Here is a 22,669-nt window from a genome sequence, read left to right as displayed (position 1 = left end):
GTGTCTCGTTTCAGTCGTCTTGTGTTTAGAACAATAACAAGCTACGTACGGTTAGCCATACGTAGCTTCTGAATAACAAGCTATACCGTACGTAGCTTCTGAATAAGGAACGAGTCAATGTTTGTTGGGTCTTTGTTGTATTGCTTGTTTGTGCAATTCTCATATAATGAGCCACACTCTACAAATCTAATTATAAGTTGTTACTCCATCTCTTCACGCTATTTATATTACTATGATACGCAAGCATCAGGAATGAACATTCATGTACTATTATGAAAATTATTTATTCCATATAAGTATTTAGTATGTTCTTAATTAGTTAAATGTGTATGAAACATAACCATCTTGAGACTTAATAATATAAAATAACAAAATTGGATATAGCTGCTGGTGAAATATAATTAACATTAATTTTCTCTCACCTGCAAATGACTTGGTCACATTAGAATTAATTAATTATATCGCCATCAATGAGTACTCAATGAGCCCTAAGGGCTTGACCGAGTGGTTTTTACGCAAATTTCTTTGGCCGACCACTTGAGTATGGATTTTGAGAAAAGTAACGGTTAAAAAATCAATCTGGGTTTTGCCTTCTCCCCTTCTTTTTTTTGTTGGGGGGAGTGCTTATTTGAAACAAAACTTAATTTTATTTACAAAAATTACCTGAAGCACTATCACTTGACCAAAAAAAATCGGATAACAAGCTAATAAATATTTTTTACATGTTTCTCTTTTTTGGAAACACTAAAAGAAAATATAAATATGAGATTATTGAAAAGAACTTTTTTTATTCATTTTAAAATCCTACATTTGTTATTGTCTATGGGACAATTATGACTAATGAGAAAAGATATGAATAAGGGATATCCAACAAATCTATTTTCACTTCATGCGAGTGCAGTAATAATCTTGTGATGAATTAGAGCCGGTACCTGCTTAATTCAGAGAGAGTTTTGGGTGGTGATGACAACATTACATGGTGTACATATAGACACGCAGTGGAGAACCAAGATTTTGTATCTCAATTAATCATTGGTGCTTGGCATTATAATTTTGTACCAATAATTAATAAAGCCAATCGTCACTTAACACATGATGATAAATTATTTGTGTAGGATCGAATTTTTTTCCCCTCCCATTATATTCTAGATATAATTAAGTTATTGGTCTGGCCCCGATGAAGTTTCATTGTACCATTGCTGATGTATCTTTGTGTACCCACACCCAACAGTATGAAAGTTTAGGATTATTGTAGCAGTGATGTTATGTTTCCACTTGATATGCAATCTCGATATATATTGAACTAAGTTCGAGATTAATATAAATATAGAAGCGGAACAGCGTTTGCGCAAGGTGACCCCTGACTTTTTGAAAATTTTTCAAAAGTAATGCAACCTATAGCAAAGGCTTTCAAGGCAACCCTAACTTATCTTTGAAATTTTAAAAGTTAAAAAAACCAGAAAAAAAAAAATCAAGGTGACCCCCGGCTTACTTTTTGAAATTTTTTAGAAAGTAACGTAAAAGAAAAAGATTTGAAAATAATTATAAAATTATAAAATTTAGCTATTTTTAAATTTTACATTTTTACCTCATTACTTTGTAAATATTTTATTTTGGCCTCACAACCTCGTTTGCCACATCGGCTGAAAATACTTATTAGGCTAAGAACAAACCTCGGACAACTATCATGAGCTATCTTTTGAATCTGGATTAGAACCACCATCAAGAGTTGATTTATCTGTCTTTGTTGGTACTGATATATTTGTTGTTTACATATTCCCAACGTGGGAGATGGTTACCGAATAGCCAACCATATTGTGCACGTATAGGAAGTTTAAAATCATATGTTTATTTAAAAATTAATGTATTTTGTAAATTCGATACATGTACGTGTTTATCATAATAAACTTTTAAATTTAACAAACGGCGTTAATTTCAAAGCATAAACATGGGAAACAAAGTGAATATATATGGGCATATTTCCTTGGAATCAATTAAAAAAAACAGGAGGACAAGAACTAATACAAAACAAGAATTAAACCTTGCACTTTATCGATACATTAAAAAACTAGTAAGGTCTAAAAATTTCATCGAAACTTTCTCAAAAAGGGAAGTGATAGCTTACATTGCAAGTGTATAAATTGGGGCTAGGGTCACTTACAATTTTCACGAAATAATAAACCAGTTCAGCAAGTGCAACAAATAAAAATTAAAATGGCCAAATCTGTTTCTGGCTTTACAATGACTTTTGCTCTTCTTTTTGCATTCTTCATCATCTTCGCTTCGTTCGGTGAGTGACATTGATGTGTACTTCATGATGATAAGTTTGTGCAAGCACGCATGCGTTATAAAATTTAATTAACTAGAAATTAATCATTTTGTGTAAGTGTTGTGTATTACAGAAATGGCAAAGCCGGCAGAGGCTGCACTATGCGAGCGGCGTAGTAAGACTTGGACTGGCCCGTGCTTCGTAACAGAAGACTGTGATAAACAGTGCCGAGAACGCGAGGGTGCAAGTAGCGGTGCTTGCCACAGAGATGGTCTTGGTTTTGCCTGCTTCTGCTTCTTCAATTGCTAGCTATAGTTACTCAACTTGAAGAAGCTGCATGCATGCCTTTTGCTGCTTTTGTGTGTTTATTCCTCTTGTGTTTGGAAATAACAAGCTACTGTTGTGTTGGTCAGCTATGTAGCTGCAGCTGTTTCACGAAATAATATTTAAAATAATAAGTAACCTTACTGTTGGTTATATGTGGCTATTTTCATGAAAATAATCAATGTTTATTGTGCTTTTTTTTTTTTTTTTTTTTATAAATGTATACCTTGAACTATGACTGAATATTGTTTGGTTTAATGTTTCACTTTATTTGTTCCTACTGTTACAAATTTATATGTGAGTTTAAGATTGTTGTATCTTCATTTGATCATTCAACCTAATTATAGGTAGGATTGCAATTTATAATAGCGTAACTGCGTATGAGTTCGAGCCACATAATGATATCCACCATTTACTCTCCATTAACTTTTTTTTTCCAATTAATACTTTTATCCATCCTATAACTATACGAGTAATATCAAATCTGCTAATCAGATACTCCTTAATCAATGTAATGAATTTTGCAGGTAAAATCAATGTAATGAATTTTGCAGGTAATCACCTCCAGGATCTAGCCAACGACTTTTTAAGAAGTCTTATTTAATTGATGTTAAAATATTAAAAAATTATTTTAATTTTTACCCACATCTCTACCTTTTTAAAAACATTGTTGCTAATCCAGTCATGCCCGCTCCATGATCCTACTAGGATTTTATCTTCGAACTACTAATTTAAATATCTAATATTCATTGGAAGACTTTCCTACCCATTTGAATTGTTATCTTTGAAATCGTACGCTGTTACTATTATCCACAAATAAAAGAATAATACTTGAGTAGGCGGAATTAATTATTTGAACCCATAAAATTACTCATTAGACTATTTTTTTATTTAAGTTTTAAAAATTTTATTACTAGAAAGTCCATAGCCTAAATTTCTTTTATAAATAACAATACTGGCACTTGAGTAGGCGGGATTAATTATTTGAACCCATAAAATTGCTCATTAGACTCATTTTTTATTTAAGTTTTAAAATTTTTATTACTAGAATGTCCATAGCCTAAATTTCTATTATAGATAGGACAATACCGGCACTTGAGTAGGCGGAATTAATTATTTGAACCCATAACATTACTCATTAGACTCATTTTTTATTTAAGTTTTTAAATTTTTATTACTAGAATGTCCATAGCCTAAATTTCTATTATAGATAGGACAATACTGGCAGATAAAAGATGGCAGAAAATTAAGAGTGGATGGAGGGTTGAAAAAGAAACAATGAGAGAAATCTTTAATAAGAGTATTTTAGTAAACATGTTTATTGAGCATTTTAATAAGTTCAAATAATCATACTGTATTTGATTCCAAAAAAAACTACTATCCTTAGTCAAAGAAGAAAAGTCCAATACCTTGAAACCCAAAAAAATATTAATTTCAAACAATGTTTTTGTCCTCTATCAACATGCGTACCATATACATTGATGAACTTTTCATCGCGATTCTTATCTTATTAACATCCTATGAGCATAAAAAAATCATAAATGTTCTATTTGATTAGGCATCAACATTGTTGTAATCACTAATCAATTGCTATATTTTATTTGTCTATGTCAATAATCACCTAATAAAACAAGGCTTTTAGACGAGAGTTCTTACGTTACACGTACAAGAATTTGAAGGTCATAGTTCACAAATTTCCCCCACATAAATGAATTTGGCCCCCACAGCATAAGAGATCAAATAAGTTGTCGAGAATACATCCTTTTAATAAGATTATGATCACTATGCTATGTGTTGTTTAGCTGATTCAGGGTATCCATCATACTCATACAGAGTTGTTTCATATTATTTCTAATATCTAACACTTGTATCAAAGTAAGATTTTCGAATCTGTTATGTCCCAAGAATTTGTAATCAAGAAACGCTTTGACTCATTTTCATTTTTGTTATTATGGTTTTTATGTATGTTTAGAGGATTTTCATCCTCAATGGTCTTTTTATTTTTTTAACTTTTTGTCCGAAATAAATAAGGATTTCGTTAAAAAAAAAGGATCACTTTATGATCCTAAAATTAATTCTTCTCAATTAAGACTAATATGAGCCAAAACCGTTTTCATCATTGAATGTGAAAATAGGATGTATCATGGACATTATGGTATTGAAAATATAGAAGAAATCCCCTATTTAGTATGATTGATTAAGTTCTTTCTATCTTATCAATATTCTGGTATAAATTGAGCTTAAGCTAAATTGAATGATAACAAGAGTGAATTTATCTTTGCAATTTCGTCTTTAAAAGTTTACATAAAACTGATAAAAGTAACACTATGAATAAAACGTTTAATTTTCTGTTTATAGCTATAGAAAATGATACTTGCACCATCATTTTGCAACGTAGATGAAGCGCTGTATGTCATAGATCCGATTGATAAGGACAATTAACCACACAATATATAGAACATACAGAATCCGATAGGGTGGTTTAACAAGGTTATAGGGAAGAATGGGTCATTGAAGTCGGGCATTGGATATGATGTTTAAATTTTAAGATTTTAACTAAGACTACTTCAGAGTGCATATGAAATAATGAAATAGAGCACTTGGCAGGACACTATTTCAATTCACAATTATCGGAATAAACTGTAAAATCTTTTGTCAACGACAAGGTTATGGGTAAGAATGGGTCATTGAAGTTCGCATTGCGTATTATATTTAAATTTGAAGATTTCAACTACTTAAGACTACTACAGAGTGCATATAATATAGCAATTGGCAGGACGTCATTCTAATTCACAATTATTTGCATAAACTGTAAAATTTTTTGTCAATAATCCGAGCGTGAATTCATTTTTTAGTGTCTAATTCCAATTTCCCAGGTTAATTAATTTATTGTGTCTTTGTCTCTCGCGGATCTTGGCTAGAGACGAAGAGGCAGCTTATATCCAAGTATAAATAGGGGTTGGGGCCTTCAGCAATTTCATCAAATTAAAACCAAAGCAAGTGCAAAAATGGCTAAGTCAGTTGCTAGCATTACCACAGCTTTTGCTCTTATTTTTGCGTTCTTCATACTCTTTGCTTCCTTCGGTGAGTGACTTGATGTTAACCAGTACTTAATAGTTTTTCATCAATCAAAATTTGATTTTAAGTTGTGCCAATGATATTAAGTTGTGCATTTTCAAAAAGACATGAGCCTAACTCATTCTCAAAAAGTTAGTTTATAGTTGAAGTTTTCTTGAATAACTGCTCTTAAGCGATGAGGGCATACTTGCGCATGAGTCTGACACTAAATACCATTCATAAGCCCACGTGCCTAACTAATATTAGCTAACTGAGTGCATTAAATATGCTGTGTATATGTTACAGAAATGCCAGAGGGGAAGCAAAATCATATATATGTTTCATATGCATGCATATTAAGCTTTCATAACAATCTTTTTTTAATTTCAGATTTTAGTGTGTGTGTGTGTGTTTGTATATTGGTATATTGTAATATAAAGCCCGCTTCCATTCATGTAAGCAGAGTTTAAACCTCAGACTTCTTGTTTCAACCTAAGAGATCATTTTACCACCTGAATTTGTTGACACCCATGAGCTTTGATAATAACTTATATATCTAAGTGCACGTTAATGATTTTGTATGCTTGTTACAGGAGTGCCAATGGCGGAAGCAAAAGTGTGCCAGCGGCGTAGCAAGACATGGTCGGGGCCGTGTCTCAACACGGGGAAATGTAGCAGGCAGTGCAAGCAGCAGGAGTATGCAAGGTACGGGGCTTGCTACAGACAAGGAGCTGGTTATGCGTGCTACTGTTACTTCAACTGCTAGTTGCTTATCAATGAAAGATATCCATCGTTAGCAGCGAAAGCTAGCTGTGGCTACCTTAATTAATTTGCTGTCGTTCCTGTGATGTGTCTCGTTTCAGTCGTCTTGTGTTTAGAACAATAACAAGCTACGTACGGTTAGCCATACGTAGCTTCTGAATAACAAGCTATACCGTACGTAGCTTCTGAATAAGGAACGAGTCAATGTTTGTTGGGTCTTTGTTGTATTGCTTGTTTGTGTAATTCTCATATAATGAGCCACACTCTACAAATCTAATTATAAGTTGTTACTCCATCTCTTCACGCTATTTATATTACTATGATACGCAAGCATCAGGAATGAACATTCATGTACTATTATGAAAATTATTTATTCCATATAAGTATTTAGTATGTTCTTAATTAGTTAAATGTGTATGAAACATAACCATCTTGAGACTTAATAATATAAAATAACAAAATTGGATATAGCTGCTGGTGAAATATAATTAACATTAATTTTCTCTCACCTGCAAATGACTTGGTCACATTAGAATTAATTAATTATATCGCCATCAATGAGTACTCAATGAGCCCTAAGGGCTTGACCGAGTGGTTTTTACGCAAATTTCTTTGGCCGACCACTTGAGTATGGATTTTGAGAAAAGTAACGGTTAAAAAATCAATCTGGGTTTTGCCTTCTCCCCTTCTTTTTTTTGTTGGGGGGAGTGCTTATTTGAAACAAAACTTAATTTTATTTACAAAAATTACCTGAAGCACTATCACTTGACCAAAAAAAATCGGATAACAAGCTAATAAATATTTTTTACATGTTTCTCTTTTTTGGAAACACTAAAAGAAAATATAAATATGAGATTATTGAAAAGAACTTTTTTTATTCATTTTAAAATCCTACATTTGTTATTGTCTATGGGACAATTATGACTAATGAGAAAAGATATGAATAAGGGATATCCAACAAATCTATTTTCACTTCATGCGAGTGCAGTAATAATCTTGTGATGAATTAGAGCCGGTACCTGCTTAATTCAGAGAGAGTTTTGGGTGGTGATGACAACATTACATGGTGTACATATAGACACGCAGTGGAGAACCAAGATTTTGTATCTCAATTAATCATTGGTGCTTGGCATTATAATTTTGTACCAATAATTAATAAAGTCAATCGTCACTTAACACATGATGATAAATTATTTGTGTAGGATCGAATTTTTTTCCCCTCCCATTATATTCTAGATATAATTAAGTTATTGGTCTGGCCCCGATGAAGTTTCATTGTACCATTGCTGATGTATCTTTGTGTACCCACACCCAACAGTATGAAAGTTTAGGATTATTGTAGCAGTGATGTTATGTTTCCACTTGATATGCAATCTCGATATATATTGAACTAAGTTCGAGATTAATATAAATATAGAAGCGGAACAGCGTTTGCGCAAGGTGACCCCTGACTTTTTGAAAATTTTTCAAAAGTAATGCAACCTATAGCAAAGGCTTTCAAGGCAACCCTAACTTATCTTTGAAATTTTAAAAGTTAAAAAAACCAGAAAAAAAAAAATCAAGGTGACCCCCGGCTTACTTTTTGAAATTTTTTAGAAAGTAACGTAAAAGAAAAAGATTTGAAAATAATTATAAAATTATAAAATTTAGCTGTTTTTAAATTTTACATTTTTACCTCATTACTTTGTAAATATTTTATTTTGGCCTCACAACCTCGTTTGCCACATCGGCTGAAAATACTTATTAGGCTAAGAACAAACCTCGGACAACTATCATGAGCTATCTTTTGAATCTGGATTAGAACCACCATCAAGAGTTGATTTATCTGTCTTTGTTGGTACTGATATATTTGTTGTTTACATATTCCCAACGTGGGAGATGGTTACCGAATAGCCAACCATATTGTGCACGTATAGGAAGTTTAAAATCATATGTTTATTTAAAAATTAATTTATTTTGTAAATTCGATACATGTACGTGTTTATCATAATAAACTTTTAAATTTAACAAACGGCGTTAATTTCAAAGCATAAACATGGGAAACAAAGTGAATATATATGGGCATATTTCCTTGGAATCAATTAAAAAAAACAGGAGGACAAGAACTAATACAAAACAAGAATTAAACCTTGCACTTTATCGATACATTAAAAAACTAGTAAGGTCTAAAAATTTCATCGAAACTTTCTCAAAAAGGGAAGTGATAGCTTACATTGCAAGTGTATAAATTGGGGCTAGGGTCACTTACAATTTTCACGAAATAATAAACCAGTTCAGCAAGTGCAACAAATAAAAATTAAAATGGCCAAATCTGTTTCTGGCTTTACAATGACTTTTGCTCTTCTTTTTGCATTCTTCATCATCTTCGCTTCGTTCGGTGAGTGACATTGATGTGTACTTCATGATGATAAGTTTGTGCAAGCACGCATGCGTTATAAAATTTAATTAACTAGAAATTAATCATTTTGTGTAAGTGTTGTGTATTACAGAAATGGCAAAGCCGGCAGAGGCTGCACTATGCGAGCGGCGTAGTAAGACTTGGACTGGCCCGTGCTTCGTAACAGAAGACTGTGATAAACAGTGCCGAGAACGCGAGGGTGCAAGTAGCGGTGCTTGCCACAGAGATGGTCTTGGTTTTGCCTGCTTCTGCTTCTTCAATTGCTAGCTATAGTTACTCAACTTGAAGAAGCTGCATGCATGCCTTTTGCTGCTTTTGTGTGTTTATTCCTCTTGTGTTTGGAAATAACAAGCTACTGTTGTGTTGGTCAGCTATGTAGCTGCAGCTGTTTCACGAAATAATATTTAAAATAATAAGTAACCTTACTGTTGGTTATATGTGGCTATTTTCATGAAAATAATCAATGTTTATTGTGCTTTTTTTTTTTTTTTTTTTATAAATGTATACCTTGAACTATGACTGAATATTGTTTGGTTTAATGTTTCACTTTATTTGTTCCTACTGTTACAAATTTATATGTGAGTTTAAGATTGTTGTATCTTCATTTGATCATTCAACCTAATTATAGGTAGGATTGCAATTTATAATAGCGTAACTGCGTATGAGTTCGAGCCACATAATGATATCCACCATTTACTCTCCATTAACTTTTTTTTTCCAATTAATACTTTTATCCATCCTATAACTATACGAGTAATATCAAATCTGCTAATCAGATACTCCTTAATCAATGTAATGAATTTTGCAGGTAAAATCAATGTAATGAATTTGGCAGGTAATCACCTCCAGGATCTAGCCAACGACTTTTTAAGAAGTCTTATTTAATTGATGTTAAAATATTAAAAAATTATTTTAATTTTTACCCACATCTCTACCTTTTTAAAAACATTGTTGCTAATCCAGTCATGCCCGCTCCATGATCCTACTAGGATTTTATCTTCGAACTACTAATTTAAATATCTAATATTCATTGGAAGACTTTCCTACCCATTTGAATTGTTATCTTTGAAATCGTACGCTGTTACTATTATCCACAAATAAAAGAATAATACTTGAGTAGGCGGAATTAATTATTTGAACCCATAAAATTATTCATTAGACTCATTTTTTATTTAAGTTTTAAAAATTTTATTACTAGAAAGTCCATAGCCTAAATTTCTTTTATAAATAGGATAATACTGGCAGATAAAAGATGGGAGAGAATTAAGAGTGGATGGAGGGTTTAAAAAGAAACAATGAGAGAAATCTTTAATAAGAGTATTTTAATAAACATGTTTATTGAGTATTTTAATATGTTCTAGTAATCATACTGTATTTGATTCCAAAAAAAACTAATATCCATAGTCAAAGAAGAAAAGTCCAATACCTTCAAACCCAAAAAAATATTAATTTCAAACAATGTTTTTTGTCCTCTATCAACATGCGTACCATATACATTGATGACCTTTGCATCGCGATTCTTATCTTATTAACATCCGATGAGCATAAAAAAATCATTAATATTCTATTTGATTAGGCATCAACATTGTCGTAATCACTAATCAGTTGCTATATTTTATTTGTCTATGTCAATAATCACCTAATAAAACAAGGCTTTTAGATGAGAGTTCTTACCTTACACGTACAAGAATTTGAAGGTCATAGTTCACAAATTTCCCCCACATAAATGAATTTGGCCCCCACAGCATAAGAGATCAAATAAGTTGTCGAGGATACATCCCTTTAATAAGATTAGGATGACTATGTTGTGCATTGTTTAGCTGATCCAGGGTATCCATCATACTCATACAGAGTTGTTTCATATTACTTCTAATCTCTAACACTTACCTGTATCAAAGTAAGATTTTCGAATCTGTTATGTCCCAAGAATTTGTAATCAAGAAATGCTTTGGCTCATTTTCATTTTTTTTGTCATGGATTTTATGTATGTTTGGAGGAATTTTCTCCTCAATTGTCTTGTTATCTTTAAGATTTTTTGTCAGAAATAAATAAGAATTTCACAAAAAAGGGATTACTTTATGATCCTAAATATTAATTCTTCTTTATTAAGACTAAGATGAGCCAAAATCATTTTCATCATTGAATGTAAAAATAGTATGTATCATCGACATTATAGTATTAAAAATATGGAAGAAATCCCCTATTTAGTATGATTGTTTAAGTTCTTTCTATCTTATCAATATTCTGGTATAAATTGACCTTGAGCTAAATTGAATGATAACAAGAATGAATTTATCTTTTCTATATCGTCTGTAAAAGTTTATATAAAACTGATAAAAGTAATACTATGAATAAAACGTTTAATTTTCTGTTTATAAGCAATAGAAAATGATACTTGCCTCATCATTTTGCTACAAAGATGAAGTGCTGTATGTCGTAAATCAGATTGATAAGGACAATTAACCATACAATACAATATATAGAATATACAGAATTCGATAGGGTTTAACATGGTTATAGGGAAGAATGGGTCATTGAAGTTGGGCATTAGATATGATATTTAAATTTCAAGATTTCAATTAAGACTACTTCAGAGTGCATATGAAATAATGAAATATAGCACTTGGCAGGACACTATTTCAATTCACAATTATTTGAACAAACTGTAAAATCTTTTGTCAATGACAAGGTTAGGGAAGAGTGGGTCATTGAAGTTGGAATTGGATATTATATTTAAATTTGAAGATTTCAACTAAGACTACTTCAGAGTGCATATGAATATAGCAATTGGGAGGACGTCATTCCAATTCACAATTATTTGAATAACCTGTAAAATCTTTTGTCAATAATCCGAGTGTGAATCCATTTTTTAGTGTCTAATTCAAATTTCCCGGGTTAATTAATTTATTGTTTCTTTGTCTCTCGCGGATCTTGAGTGGACACGAAGAGACAGCTTATATCCAAGTATAAATAGGGGTTGGGGCCTTCAGTAATTTCATCAAATTAAAACCAAAGCAAGTGCAAAAATGGCTAAGTCAGTTGCTAGCATTACCACAGCTGTTGCTCTTATTTTTGCGTTCTTCATACTCTTTGCTTCCTTCGGTGAGTGAATTGATGTCAATCTGTACTTAATAGTTTTTCATCAATCAAAATTTGATATTAAGTTGTGCCTATGATGTTAAGTTGTGCATTTTAAAAAAGATATGAGCCCAACTCGTACTCAAAAATTAGTTTATAGTTGAAGTTTTCTAAAATAACTGCTCTTAAGCGATGTGGGTATACTTGTGCACTAAATACCATTTAAAAGCCCACACGTGCCTAACTGATATTGGCTTACAGGGTACATTAAATATGTTGTGTATATGTTACAGAAATGCCAGTGGCAGAAGCAAAACAATGTTCGAAACGCGCCCAGAAATGGACTGGTCCCTGTATCAAGACAGGAAGCTGTAGGAATCATTGCCGCAAGAGGGAGGGTGCAGTTGACGGGGCTTGCCACTACGACTTCCCCGGATTTGCATGCTTCTGCTACTACAATTGCTAATTAAATCACTTACAACATATGAATAAAGCTGCTTTTGCTGCTACATATGTACTGTGTGCATGTGTGTTTGTTTTACTCGTCTTGTGTTTTGAGAAACGACGAGCTACCGTTAGCCATCGATAGCTAATTGTAGCTGCCATATAATTAAATAATCATCAGGTGTTCTTCTTTGGGTTGTTATTGTATTGCGTTATATTGTGATTGTAATTATGTAAGATAATATATATATAAAAGCGTTATATGTTAAATGTTTAAGAGTTAGTTTTTTGCTTTTTTGCATTTTTGTTTTGGTTTAATGTCTTTTCTAAGGGGTAAAAACTCATTTAATCTCTATATTTTCATATTAATATCTACCTAGTCCCTGTAATTCTAAAAATATGTTAGAATATCATTACCGTTAAACTATTGACACTTATGCTATTATTTTTTATTTCTTTAATTTTGGCTTACTTTTATAATATTACCCTTTTATAATAATATTTTTTACATTTGTTAAAAAATTAAATTATCAATTTAATCCAAAAATTAAAATATATATATATATATATATATATTAGTTTTTGTAGAGGCTCACGTATGTCAAAAAAATTAATATTGGAAAAAAATTAAATTAGCATTTTTTGGACATTAATAAAAAAAATCAATATATTAACTCCTTAGTAGGGTGTTTCACAAAAATTAATATATGTTCTTCATATTTCTATTTTATTTTTTGAAGAGGATAATATTCTAAAAGTAAGCCAAAGGAACAAAAAAGTTATGGTAATGATGTTTTGAGGTATTTTTAAAAATACAGAGATTAAACGTAGACTAACCTCAAAATATAGGAAAAAAAAATGATCTTTTACCCTTTTCTAAGGAGTAAAGCTCACTAATTGTCCATGTTAAATAAGGAGTTTGACACTTTCGTCTTATGGGTTTTGGGTTTTACCATTTATAAGGGTGAAGCTAGAAAATTAACTCGGTTTAAACTAATGTAATATTTCGTTGAAAGAATATTTTTAAGGACTAATATGAATGTTGTTTATTTCATTAAAAATTTTGTTAAGGGCTGATATAAAAAAATTTATTTATTTAGTGATTATAAAAAATATCATAAAAGTTATTAGGGCTAAATGAAATCTTCTAAGGGCTACCCTTCTCTGCCCTTCCTATATGACCACTCACCCTTTTACAATAGCTTTCATAATATCTCATTACGCTTTAACGTTGAAACTTTAATAAAATAATGATTTTATTTTTTATAAGAGGAGTATTATTTTTGTAAAAAATTTGACATTAATGATGCAATTAACAAAGTATTATTATAAAAAATTGTAGAGTTGAACTATAAGCTCAACAAAACTATTAGGGGAAATTGTCATTCTCCTATTAAATATTGAACTACAATTGTGAGTTTGTATGACATGAGGTTGACATTTGCAAATTATGTATGCGTGCAATATGTTCGTGGGAATAACAGAAAATTGTGATAGGCAGTGCCAAGAACGTGAGGGTGCAGGTCGTGGTGCTTGCCACAGAGATAGTCTTGGCTGCTTCTGCCCAGAATGAATTAGGTAGACCCGCAATCCTCAACATAGCTCTTATTTTTTCTGTAAGAGCTCTATTCATTTGCTCCGTCATTCCATTTTGTTGAGGAGTGTATGCCACTGTGAACTGCCTCTGAATACCTTCTTTCTTACAGAAAGCAAGAAACACGTCGTCTGTATATTCTCCACCATTATCTGTCCTCAAGCACTTTATCATCTTCCTCGATTCAAGTTCTACCTGTGTTTTGTACTGTTTGAACACTGGAAACACATCTAACTTTTTCTTAATTGGATACGCCTAATATCTCCTAGAATAATCATCAATAAAAGTCACTAAGTACTTTGCACCTCTATGGACATATACGGCGATTCCGAAACATCAGAATGAACCAAGTCTATAATGCATTTACTTCTGCTGTTAGATCTGCTGAATTTTAATTTATTCTGCTTGCTTGTAACATAATGCTCGCAAAACGGTAAGTTAACCGATTTGAGCCTTGGAAGTAATTTTCGCTCAGAGAGAATCTTCAAACCTTGTTCTGACATGTGACTGAGTTTGAGGTGCACGTCATCATTGATTCTTCTCCATTTGACGTGACACACGCATCAACTTCCTGTAGTGTTTCCCCTTTAAGCATAAACAAATTAGCACCGATCTTTTATACCTTTATCAATACAAGCGCGCATCTAGAAATCTTCATGATCTCATTTTCTACATGAATTTTGCACCCATGACTATCTATTGTCTCAAAGACAATAGATTTTTCTTCAGGTCGTTGACATGTCGTACCTCCTCAATTGTGCAAATTGTACCATAAAACATTTTTATTTTGATAGTATCAATGCCAGTGATTTCCAAGGCATGATCATCTCTCATATATACAGATCCTCTTGAGATAGGTTTATATGTGTGGAATCATTCTCTCCGAGAGGTCATGTGCTAGGTAGCTCGTGAGTCTATGAGCCATGTGTCAGATAGCTATTTTATACCTTTTGAAACAGTTGTTGTCTCACTGTAGAGAATTTCACCATTATCCGAGGTACTTGCTACACACCCCTGAGCATTTGATGACTCAAGTTCTTTGCCCTCTCTTTTCTTCTGATTGTTCCAACACTCTTTCTTGACGTGCCATTTCTTGCCACAATTGTAGCATTTAATATTCTTCTTACTTCTGGATTTTCACATACCATGATTGTGACTCCCACTAGGGCCACATTCCGTTGATCTCCCTCTCGTCACCGATAGCGCTTCTGCTTATTGCGAACTTACTTTTCTGTCTTCCTTACTTTTTCGCCTACTCTCCTCATTTAATACGGAGGCTGCAATATCGTCGAAAATTAGACAGTCCGCTGGATTGTTGCTCGTCAGGTTGATGATACGAATCTGGTAGACTTTGAAGTAAAAGCTCTGCACGTTCATTTTCCTCTATTTTATGAACCAATGTTGTGAGTTGCGAAAATAGAGTCTTCAAAGTGTTGATATGATCGATCACCGATGTAGATTCCACCATTCAAAGAGTAAAGAGTCTTATTTTTAAGAAAATCTTGTTGTGTAGCGACTTAGCCTCGTACAATTTTGTGAGAATATCTCATATTTCTTTTGCTATCTTTTTCTCCTCTACACTGGATAACACCCCATCTGCAAGTGACAAGTGTAGATCAGCAATTGTATTGTCGTCCATCTCATTCCACTTGTCATCATCAATTATCTCCATGAGCTTTTCTTCAATTGCTGCAAAGCAATTATTTTTCCTCAAAATTGCCCGCATATTCATTTTCCACAACTAGAAATTATTCCTATTGAACTTCTCAATTTCATACTTTGCTGTCATTTTATTAATGAATACCGCACATAAGCTAGTGTACCACCTTGAATAGTTATGAGTATGTGTGAAAATGCACACCAGGAAAGTTCCTAGAAAAGACTGGAGTGGTCACAACGGCCCACTTAAAACCCAGACTCATTGGCTTTTATCACCTTTGTGACAGAACTTTCCTAGACATGTACAAAACCAAACAATTGCTCTACTCACACCACTATTCCCTACTTTGCACTGCCAAAATTCTTGGATCGCTCCCACCGTTTCTCGTGAACAGTACCGTATACGTGAATAGTATCCTATACGTGAATAGTACCATATACATGAATAGTATCTTATACGTGAATAGTACCGTATACGTAAATAGTACCGTATACGTGAACAATACCCTTTACGTGAACAATACATAGGGATGTCAATGGGGTGGGTTGGGGCGGGGATCATGATCCCCAAACCCGAACCCAATTTAGAAGCTTTCCCCCGAACCCGCCCCATACCCGAAAAATTGTAATGGGGGATAGTTTGGGTATATCCCCGAATTGAGCGGGATTAAAGCGGGGACCCGATCCCTATTTTTTAAATAATAATTTCTAAATATTTCACTTTCCTCTATTTTTTTAAAATAACAATAATAATAATAATTCTAACAACCTCCATATTAGAAATAAAATTACAAATGATCAAATAAAATAATAATAATAATAATTCTAACAACCTCCATATTTAGAAATAAAATTACAAATAATCAAATTCTATATTAGAAATAAAATTACAAGTGTTCAAATTTTAACAACCTTCACATAAATAAAAACATAATAATTCTAAACCTTTGACATAATTACAAATGATCAAATTTTATACGACAAATCAAAATAATTTTAAGTCTTCAACATAAACTTGTAGCCATCACCATTGATGCACATTCTAAGATTTTTCATAAATCTATAACATAAACAAACAAAATTAAACTGAATAATTAGTTTATTAAAATAAACTGGAAAATAACTTAAACCGTCCTACTAAGAATATAATCTGTATCACTAGCAACAAAAACTTTCCTCTGATGCAACCAAACGCCAAACAGAAAGTAATTAGAAAAATGGTGTGGAGAAAGAGAAAACATGCCTGCATGAACTGGAAGACAAAAAGCTCCATTAAAGTGAGTTCCAGCAACTTTTTCCCAACATAATTTCAAGTTTCCTGGCTTAGTTGTGCCACCTTATCAATTGGTATACATGTAGCAAATAAACATCATTTCAACTAAAAAGTAAACTTTAAAAGATGTACTACTTTACTAAACTAGGAAAGGGGTCTTCGTTTCGTCTTGAATTAGATCAATGAATTGATCAAAGTTTTGATCATCAATGAAGTCATGTAACTCAAAAGTCATTGCCATGCATCAGGGATTTCCAAATGCATCCATTGTTTTGTTAACGACCTTGGAAAAAAAATGATTGTAGATGATCATATTCTCAGCGCAATATATATGATTTATCTGATTTACCGTGTGACTGGAATCTTATCCGGATTCATTTGTTTTGTATTTGAAGAACTAATAATATTAAACTGCAATTTAAAGGTTCGAAGGAAACAACAGAATACAAAACAAAAACAGAAAAACAAAATGTGACTTATAGCTAGCTTGTGTTTCAACAAGAAAACAAGCACATCTTGTCCACTGATAGACAACCCATATTAATTCTACCAGATCTATTCTTAAACAAATTGAAAATGAATGCAATGAACCGGTGATGTTTCAGTTGGCATTCACTGGAAGGATCTCGCTTTTCTTCATTCTTATGTCACCATTGTCATTCAAACAACTCATAATATGCGAGCGGTTACATAATAACTTCAGGGGATAATTAGAAGTTAATTCATTAAATTAAAAAAAAAAACTAATAACTAGTGTCGGGGTGTGCGAAATTACAGAAAGTAACAAATAATTTTTTAAAGTTAGTGACAAAATGGCTGCATGGGTGAAATTAATAAGAGAAGCAACAACAATCAGCTGCCAACAATTAAGTACATGAATGAAATCTGACCTTTATTAGGCCCAAATCATGGCTATCGGTGACTCAAATCAAGGTTGCGGCCTCTGCTTCAGTAAGCTCTCCAAGGCTACAGTCAGTGCTTCAGTACTATATGACTGAAAATGAAATCAAAAGAAGATGAATGAAAACATATAAAATGTAAAATTGACTCAAATCAATGAAACCAGATGCAATTTGAAACAAATAAATAAAGAAAAATAGAAAAAGTAAAAACCTTGCGGTAGGAGAATCGACAGGCGCAGATAAGTGATGGTCAGTGACGACGATCGATAGCGGCTGACCGGCTGTTATTGACGACGACGACTGACAAGCTGTTAGGGTTTCTTTTGGGAAATAAAAATCGATTCGATGATCCAAGGGAAAGAAAAAATATTAGATAATTTTTTTTTTTGTTTTTATCTTCGGGTCGGGTTAGGGGACCTGACAAATCCCCAAACCCAAACTCGAAAACTTTTTGGGGCTTAAACCCATACCCAAAACAAACCCAAATTTATTTTCAGCTTTTTTGGGGCCCCATACCCGTCCCAAATTAATCGGGGCCCCGCGAGTTTGAGGCCCGCTAGGTATTTCTGCCAACACTAACAATAACCCCGACTCTAAAAAATACAACCAATAGCTCTAATGCCACTATTGAAATTTTGGTGGGTGAAGTAGGGCCATAGCTAAAATGAAATTAGAAAAAAATAAAGAACACGCACAAAGAGGACACTAGAAAATTATGTGGTTCGCATTTTAGCTTACATTCATGGGTGAAAGTAGAAAGAAAATATTTTACTAGTGATATGAGGATTACAAGTATTGTAATATTTTGGCTCACTACCCAAAACTCCAATACACCCAATCTCTCACTTACTAGACTTACAAGAGCTTTATAATTTTAAGCCTTTAAAATCACTCAAGCTTTCTACTTTCTTTCTCACAAAATTGAATGCCCAAAACAAAATGGGAAGCTCCCTTTTTATAGCCAAAATTTACTATTAAAATATTAATATTTGTTTTCTTTCCTTTTCAAAACAGTGTGCCTCCATTTTTCTTTTTCAAACTTCTTCCTTTTCAGTGCCAAACCCTTTAACATTTGCTGCTTCCAAATTTTATTTTTCTTCTTTTTTCTTTTTAACTGGGTAATTCCACCTCTTCTAGAAAGAATAAAGCCCACATCTTTGACAAAATCTTCGTTTTGTTCGTGAAGATAATCGGAAAGGTTTCCATTAGGGATATATTCATAAACTAACAATGGAACCTCAGTCTCCAAGCAACATCCCAAAAGCTTAACCACATTCCTATAGTTGATTTGAGAAAGAATCACAACCTTGTTAATGAATTCATCAAGCTTCCCTTTATCAACTACTTTGGATTTTTTCACTGCAACGATTCTCTCGTCTGCCAGCATTCCTTTGTGAACGGTACCTTGGCCTCCTTGACCAAGTACTATATTCACATTTAAATGATCAGTGGCTTTGTCTAATTCCTTTGCCGAGAATATTTTGCACCTATCAACAGTGCCTTCAGAAGAAGTTAGTTGTTGTTGCAGGAGCAGACCACCATTCCTTTTGAAAAACTTTTCTTTGAGTTTGATGTCATTTCTTTTCTTTATCCGAACGCGTAGCCACCATGCATCTACTACTAGGAGAAATCCTAAAAGGCCTGATCTAATACTTGCATCGTTTAATTTAAAAAAAAATTAGAAATTAAATATCTTTTTTTTTTATCATTTTGAAGTAATTACCATCAAAATCTTTGTAAAAAGATGATAGGAATCAGACGATGATCATTCTCAGCAACACCATCACGACAAATTAAAGCGATATGACATAATTATGTGCAATGGTGGACTTATACTTTTTTGCTGGATAGGGCCATAACGAAGAAACAATAAATTTGACTAGGTTACAAAATAAATATATAAAATTGAGGAGGCCGGTGGGCTGTAATGAATAATCAATCCACAACGTTTCATAGGCTATAACAAATTTATAAAAACTGAGGCGATCGAACTAAAATTCATATAAAATAAGTAAATTTTCAATTCAATTTTTTTTATTTTTCTTGGATTTTACAAGTACTTCCGTCCCTGCAATATGGCAAGAATTAGGTCAATATATCATCTTGTATGGACGGTCAATTTCCAAAAAGTAATATCAGTCATCCCTAAACTTAGCTATGTTTTAGATATACCCACTTTTACATTCATTACCGTGGATTGAGTTATCAGAAAATTAAGCTCCGAAGTCCCAAGCAAACATTAAACCTTGTTCTTTAGTACAAGTGAAGTAACCAAAGATGTGATTTTATTTGAGTATCAGAAAGTATTTAATAAGAATTTATATATCCCTGAAATCGGAATTATGTGTTCTAGTTTTTTGTGATGGTTGCAACAATGACCTCTATCGAAATTTTCACACACCATATGTGACTTGCAACTATCGCTTCTAGCTTTACACTCATCGATATTTGTCATCAACAAGGAATCGAGTAACTAAATATAGAGTTAACAAGCAATTGCCATTTACTGAAAAAGCCAAAAATGGGTCATGATTATAGCAAAATTAAGCTTGGCTTTGAACATCAATAATTTTTGGACTTAAAAAATATCTACTTGTTCTTAGAGAACCCAAAGTATATAGGAAGTACAATTCTAGGGGATAGGTTTTATTTGGTAGGAATTAATTAAATGAATTTAATAGGAATTTCCCTTCTTTGTGAAAAGAAAATTATGAAGTCATTTAAATATTCTCTCATTCAGATAAAATCAGCTAGACGTGTAATTAATCAAGTGGTGATATATTAAAAAAACGTGTATCTAGATAATATTTTAAATAAAAAAGCTCCGAAAAACATGGAAAGCTTTGAGAAAACCCCTCCCCCCCCCCCCCATGGCTGATGATCGTTCCTCCAAGAAGGCAAAGTTTCGGGCACAAAGTGATGTTGGTGATAATTCTGGGCACCCCTCCTTTCGAGATCAATTGATGAAGTCACAAAAGGACACAGAGGAAGAGTTGTTTGGCTGCGACGAAGATTTAGACTTAAATCCGGAGGATGTGCTTTTTATGAATACTGAATCTATGCCCTCTATAACTTTCTCACCGAAAGTTCATGAGCACTTAATCAAGCCTTGGCAGAATACAGTCGTGGTGAAACTGTTGGGTCGCCGCATAGGATATCGGGCTTTGTGTAACAGATTAGAGTCGCTGTGGAATATGACGCCGGGATTTAATATCATTGATCTAGAAAATGATTTTTATTTGGTCCGTTTCAAGAATGAAGGAGATGCGGATTATGCTTTAACCTCTGGACCTTGGACTATTATGGGACACTATCTGACGGTGCAACCATGGTCACCCCACTTTGATAGTTCTAAAGGGGAGATAGATAAAGTGGTGGCTTGGATTCGTCTCCCGGGCATGGCTCTGCATTATTATCACAAGAAAATACTCCGACGACTTGGGAAAATCATTGGCTCAGTTATCCGCATTGACTATAATACAGAATCTGCACAGAGGGGTAAATTCGCTCGTATTGCTGTGGAAATAGACCTTAAGAGCCCTCTGATTTCACAGTTTCAGCTGGATGGTAAAGTGCAGAGAGTTGAATATGAGAATCTTCCGGTTATTTGTTTTCACTATGGGAAGTACGGACATTATATGGAAAGTTGCTCAGATAAGGAAAAGAATAGTCTGACTGAGGACGACGTGCTTACCCCTGTTGATCCGGCGGAGCAGCAGTGGATGAGTAAGGCCGGACATGACAGCCAACATGAGCCAAAATTCGGGCCATGGATGGTAGTGTCTCGTAAAGGAAAGTTGAGAGTGGAGAAGGAAAGCAATTCCAATCAGACAACTAAGCAAGTTTTTCGGGGGAAGTATGGGAAGGAATCACGTTTCAATATCTTAGCTAATCTCGAAGAAGAGGAATCCAACCACGAGGAAAAACAGGAAGCCCTTATGGAACGGACACATAGAGATATTAATACGATAAATTCTAGCCCTACTTGGTCGTCAAAAAATAGACCCATTAGAAGGAAAAATGGCCACCAATCAGCTAACCCCACAGATCCGGGACACATGGATACATCTATTGGATGGCATGCGACATCTCTTACTAAAGAAAATACAACTCCTCAAAGTCATATTCACACACATGTCTCACGAGGTTATACCAATCTCCATGTAAGCCATGCAAGCCCCAATCCTTTACCTTTACCTTTACCCGTGTACGTCCCTACCAGTTTAAATTCCCTCCATCACTCGGCCATCTCTTTCTCTGCTGATAATGCCACTGCACCTCTTCTCATGGCTGATGTCCAGCCAAAAACCTTCAATGGCCACAATAGTGCTGGTGGGCATATTCCTCTGTCAGAATTGGACGGTGATCCTCCTAACTCCAATGGCTTGGCTGCAAACATGGACATGGAAGACGACGCAAATGATAGTGATTATGTGGCTACAAGTGAGGATGGGGCTGACTCTTCAAAAGGTGATGTGTCACTTGTTGAAGAAACGGCCATGGACCTAGCGGAAGAGGCATCTCGGCCACTGCAGTAAGTCTATACTTTTCTCCAAGCTTTATCTTATGAAGATACAAATTCTATTTTGGAATGTACAGGGGGCAGCTTCGAAGGGCTTTCGTCGCTCTTTTAATACCCTTATTAAAAATTATGGCCCTTCTATGGTTATTATAATGGAGCCTAGAATTAGCGGGAAGCAAGCCGATGATTTTATTAAATGCAGCGGATTTGATTATTCTGATCGTATTGAAGCTTCAGGTTTTTCTGGTGGAATCTGGATCCTATGGCGGGGTTATTATGAAGTGGAAGTCTCGTTTAACCACAAGCAATTCGTCCATTTCAAAATTTCAAAGAATAACATTCTTGAATCTTGGATCACAACTGTGTATGCGAGCCCTACTCCTAGTT

The 22,669-nt window shown here is 33.6% G+C and overlaps 4 protein-coding genes across 4 annotated transcripts; all 4 read left to right on the top strand.

The window, feature by feature from the left end:
- The first annotated feature begins 2,214 nt into the window (after positions 1 to 2,214).
- LOC112095754 (defensin-like protein 1) lies at positions 2,215 to 2,578 on the top strand. Its single transcript, XM_024177880.1, has 2 exons — positions 2,215 to 2,290; positions 2,403 to 2,578. Exons 1-2 carry the CDS (start codon positions 2,215 to 2,217, stop codon positions 2,576 to 2,578), a joined length of 252 nt encoding a protein of 83 aa, XP_024033648.1.
- Positions 2,579 to 5,601: 3,023 nt separating this feature from the next.
- Positions 5,602 to 6,416, top strand: LOC18034480 (defensin-like protein 1). The gene is made up of 2 exons (XM_006423264.1): positions 5,602 to 5,677; positions 6,244 to 6,416. Exons 1-2 carry the CDS (start codon positions 5,602 to 5,604, stop codon positions 6,414 to 6,416), a joined length of 249 nt encoding a protein of 82 aa, XP_006423327.1.
- A 2,297-nt stretch (positions 6,417 to 8,713) lies between these two features.
- On the top strand, positions 8,714 to 9,077 carry LOC112095758 (defensin-like protein 1). Its single transcript, XM_024177884.1, has 2 exons — positions 8,714 to 8,789; positions 8,902 to 9,077. The coding sequence occupies exons 1-2, from the start codon at positions 8,714 to 8,716 to the stop codon at positions 9,075 to 9,077; spliced, it is 252 nt and encodes an 83-aa protein (XP_024033652.1).
- A 2,759-nt stretch (positions 9,078 to 11,836) lies between these two features.
- Positions 11,837 to 12,354, top strand: LOC18035479 (defensin D2). Its single transcript, XM_006423263.2, has 2 exons — positions 11,837 to 11,912; positions 12,182 to 12,354. Exons 1-2 carry the CDS (start codon positions 11,837 to 11,839, stop codon positions 12,352 to 12,354), a joined length of 249 nt encoding a protein of 82 aa, XP_006423326.1.
- The last annotated feature ends 10,315 nt before the right edge of the window (positions 12,355 to 22,669 follow it).

This window comes from Citrus clementina, unplaced genomic scaffold (assembly GCF_000493195.1).
Source record: "Citrus clementina cultivar Clemenules unplaced genomic scaffold, Citrus_clementina_v1.0 scaffold_8, whole genome shotgun sequence".
NCBI classification, from domain to species: domain Eukaryota; kingdom Viridiplantae; phylum Streptophyta; class Magnoliopsida; order Sapindales; family Rutaceae; genus Citrus; species Citrus x clementina.
Note: the sequence above shows the minus strand (reverse complement) of the source record. Positions and strands in the feature narration are given on the sequence as shown.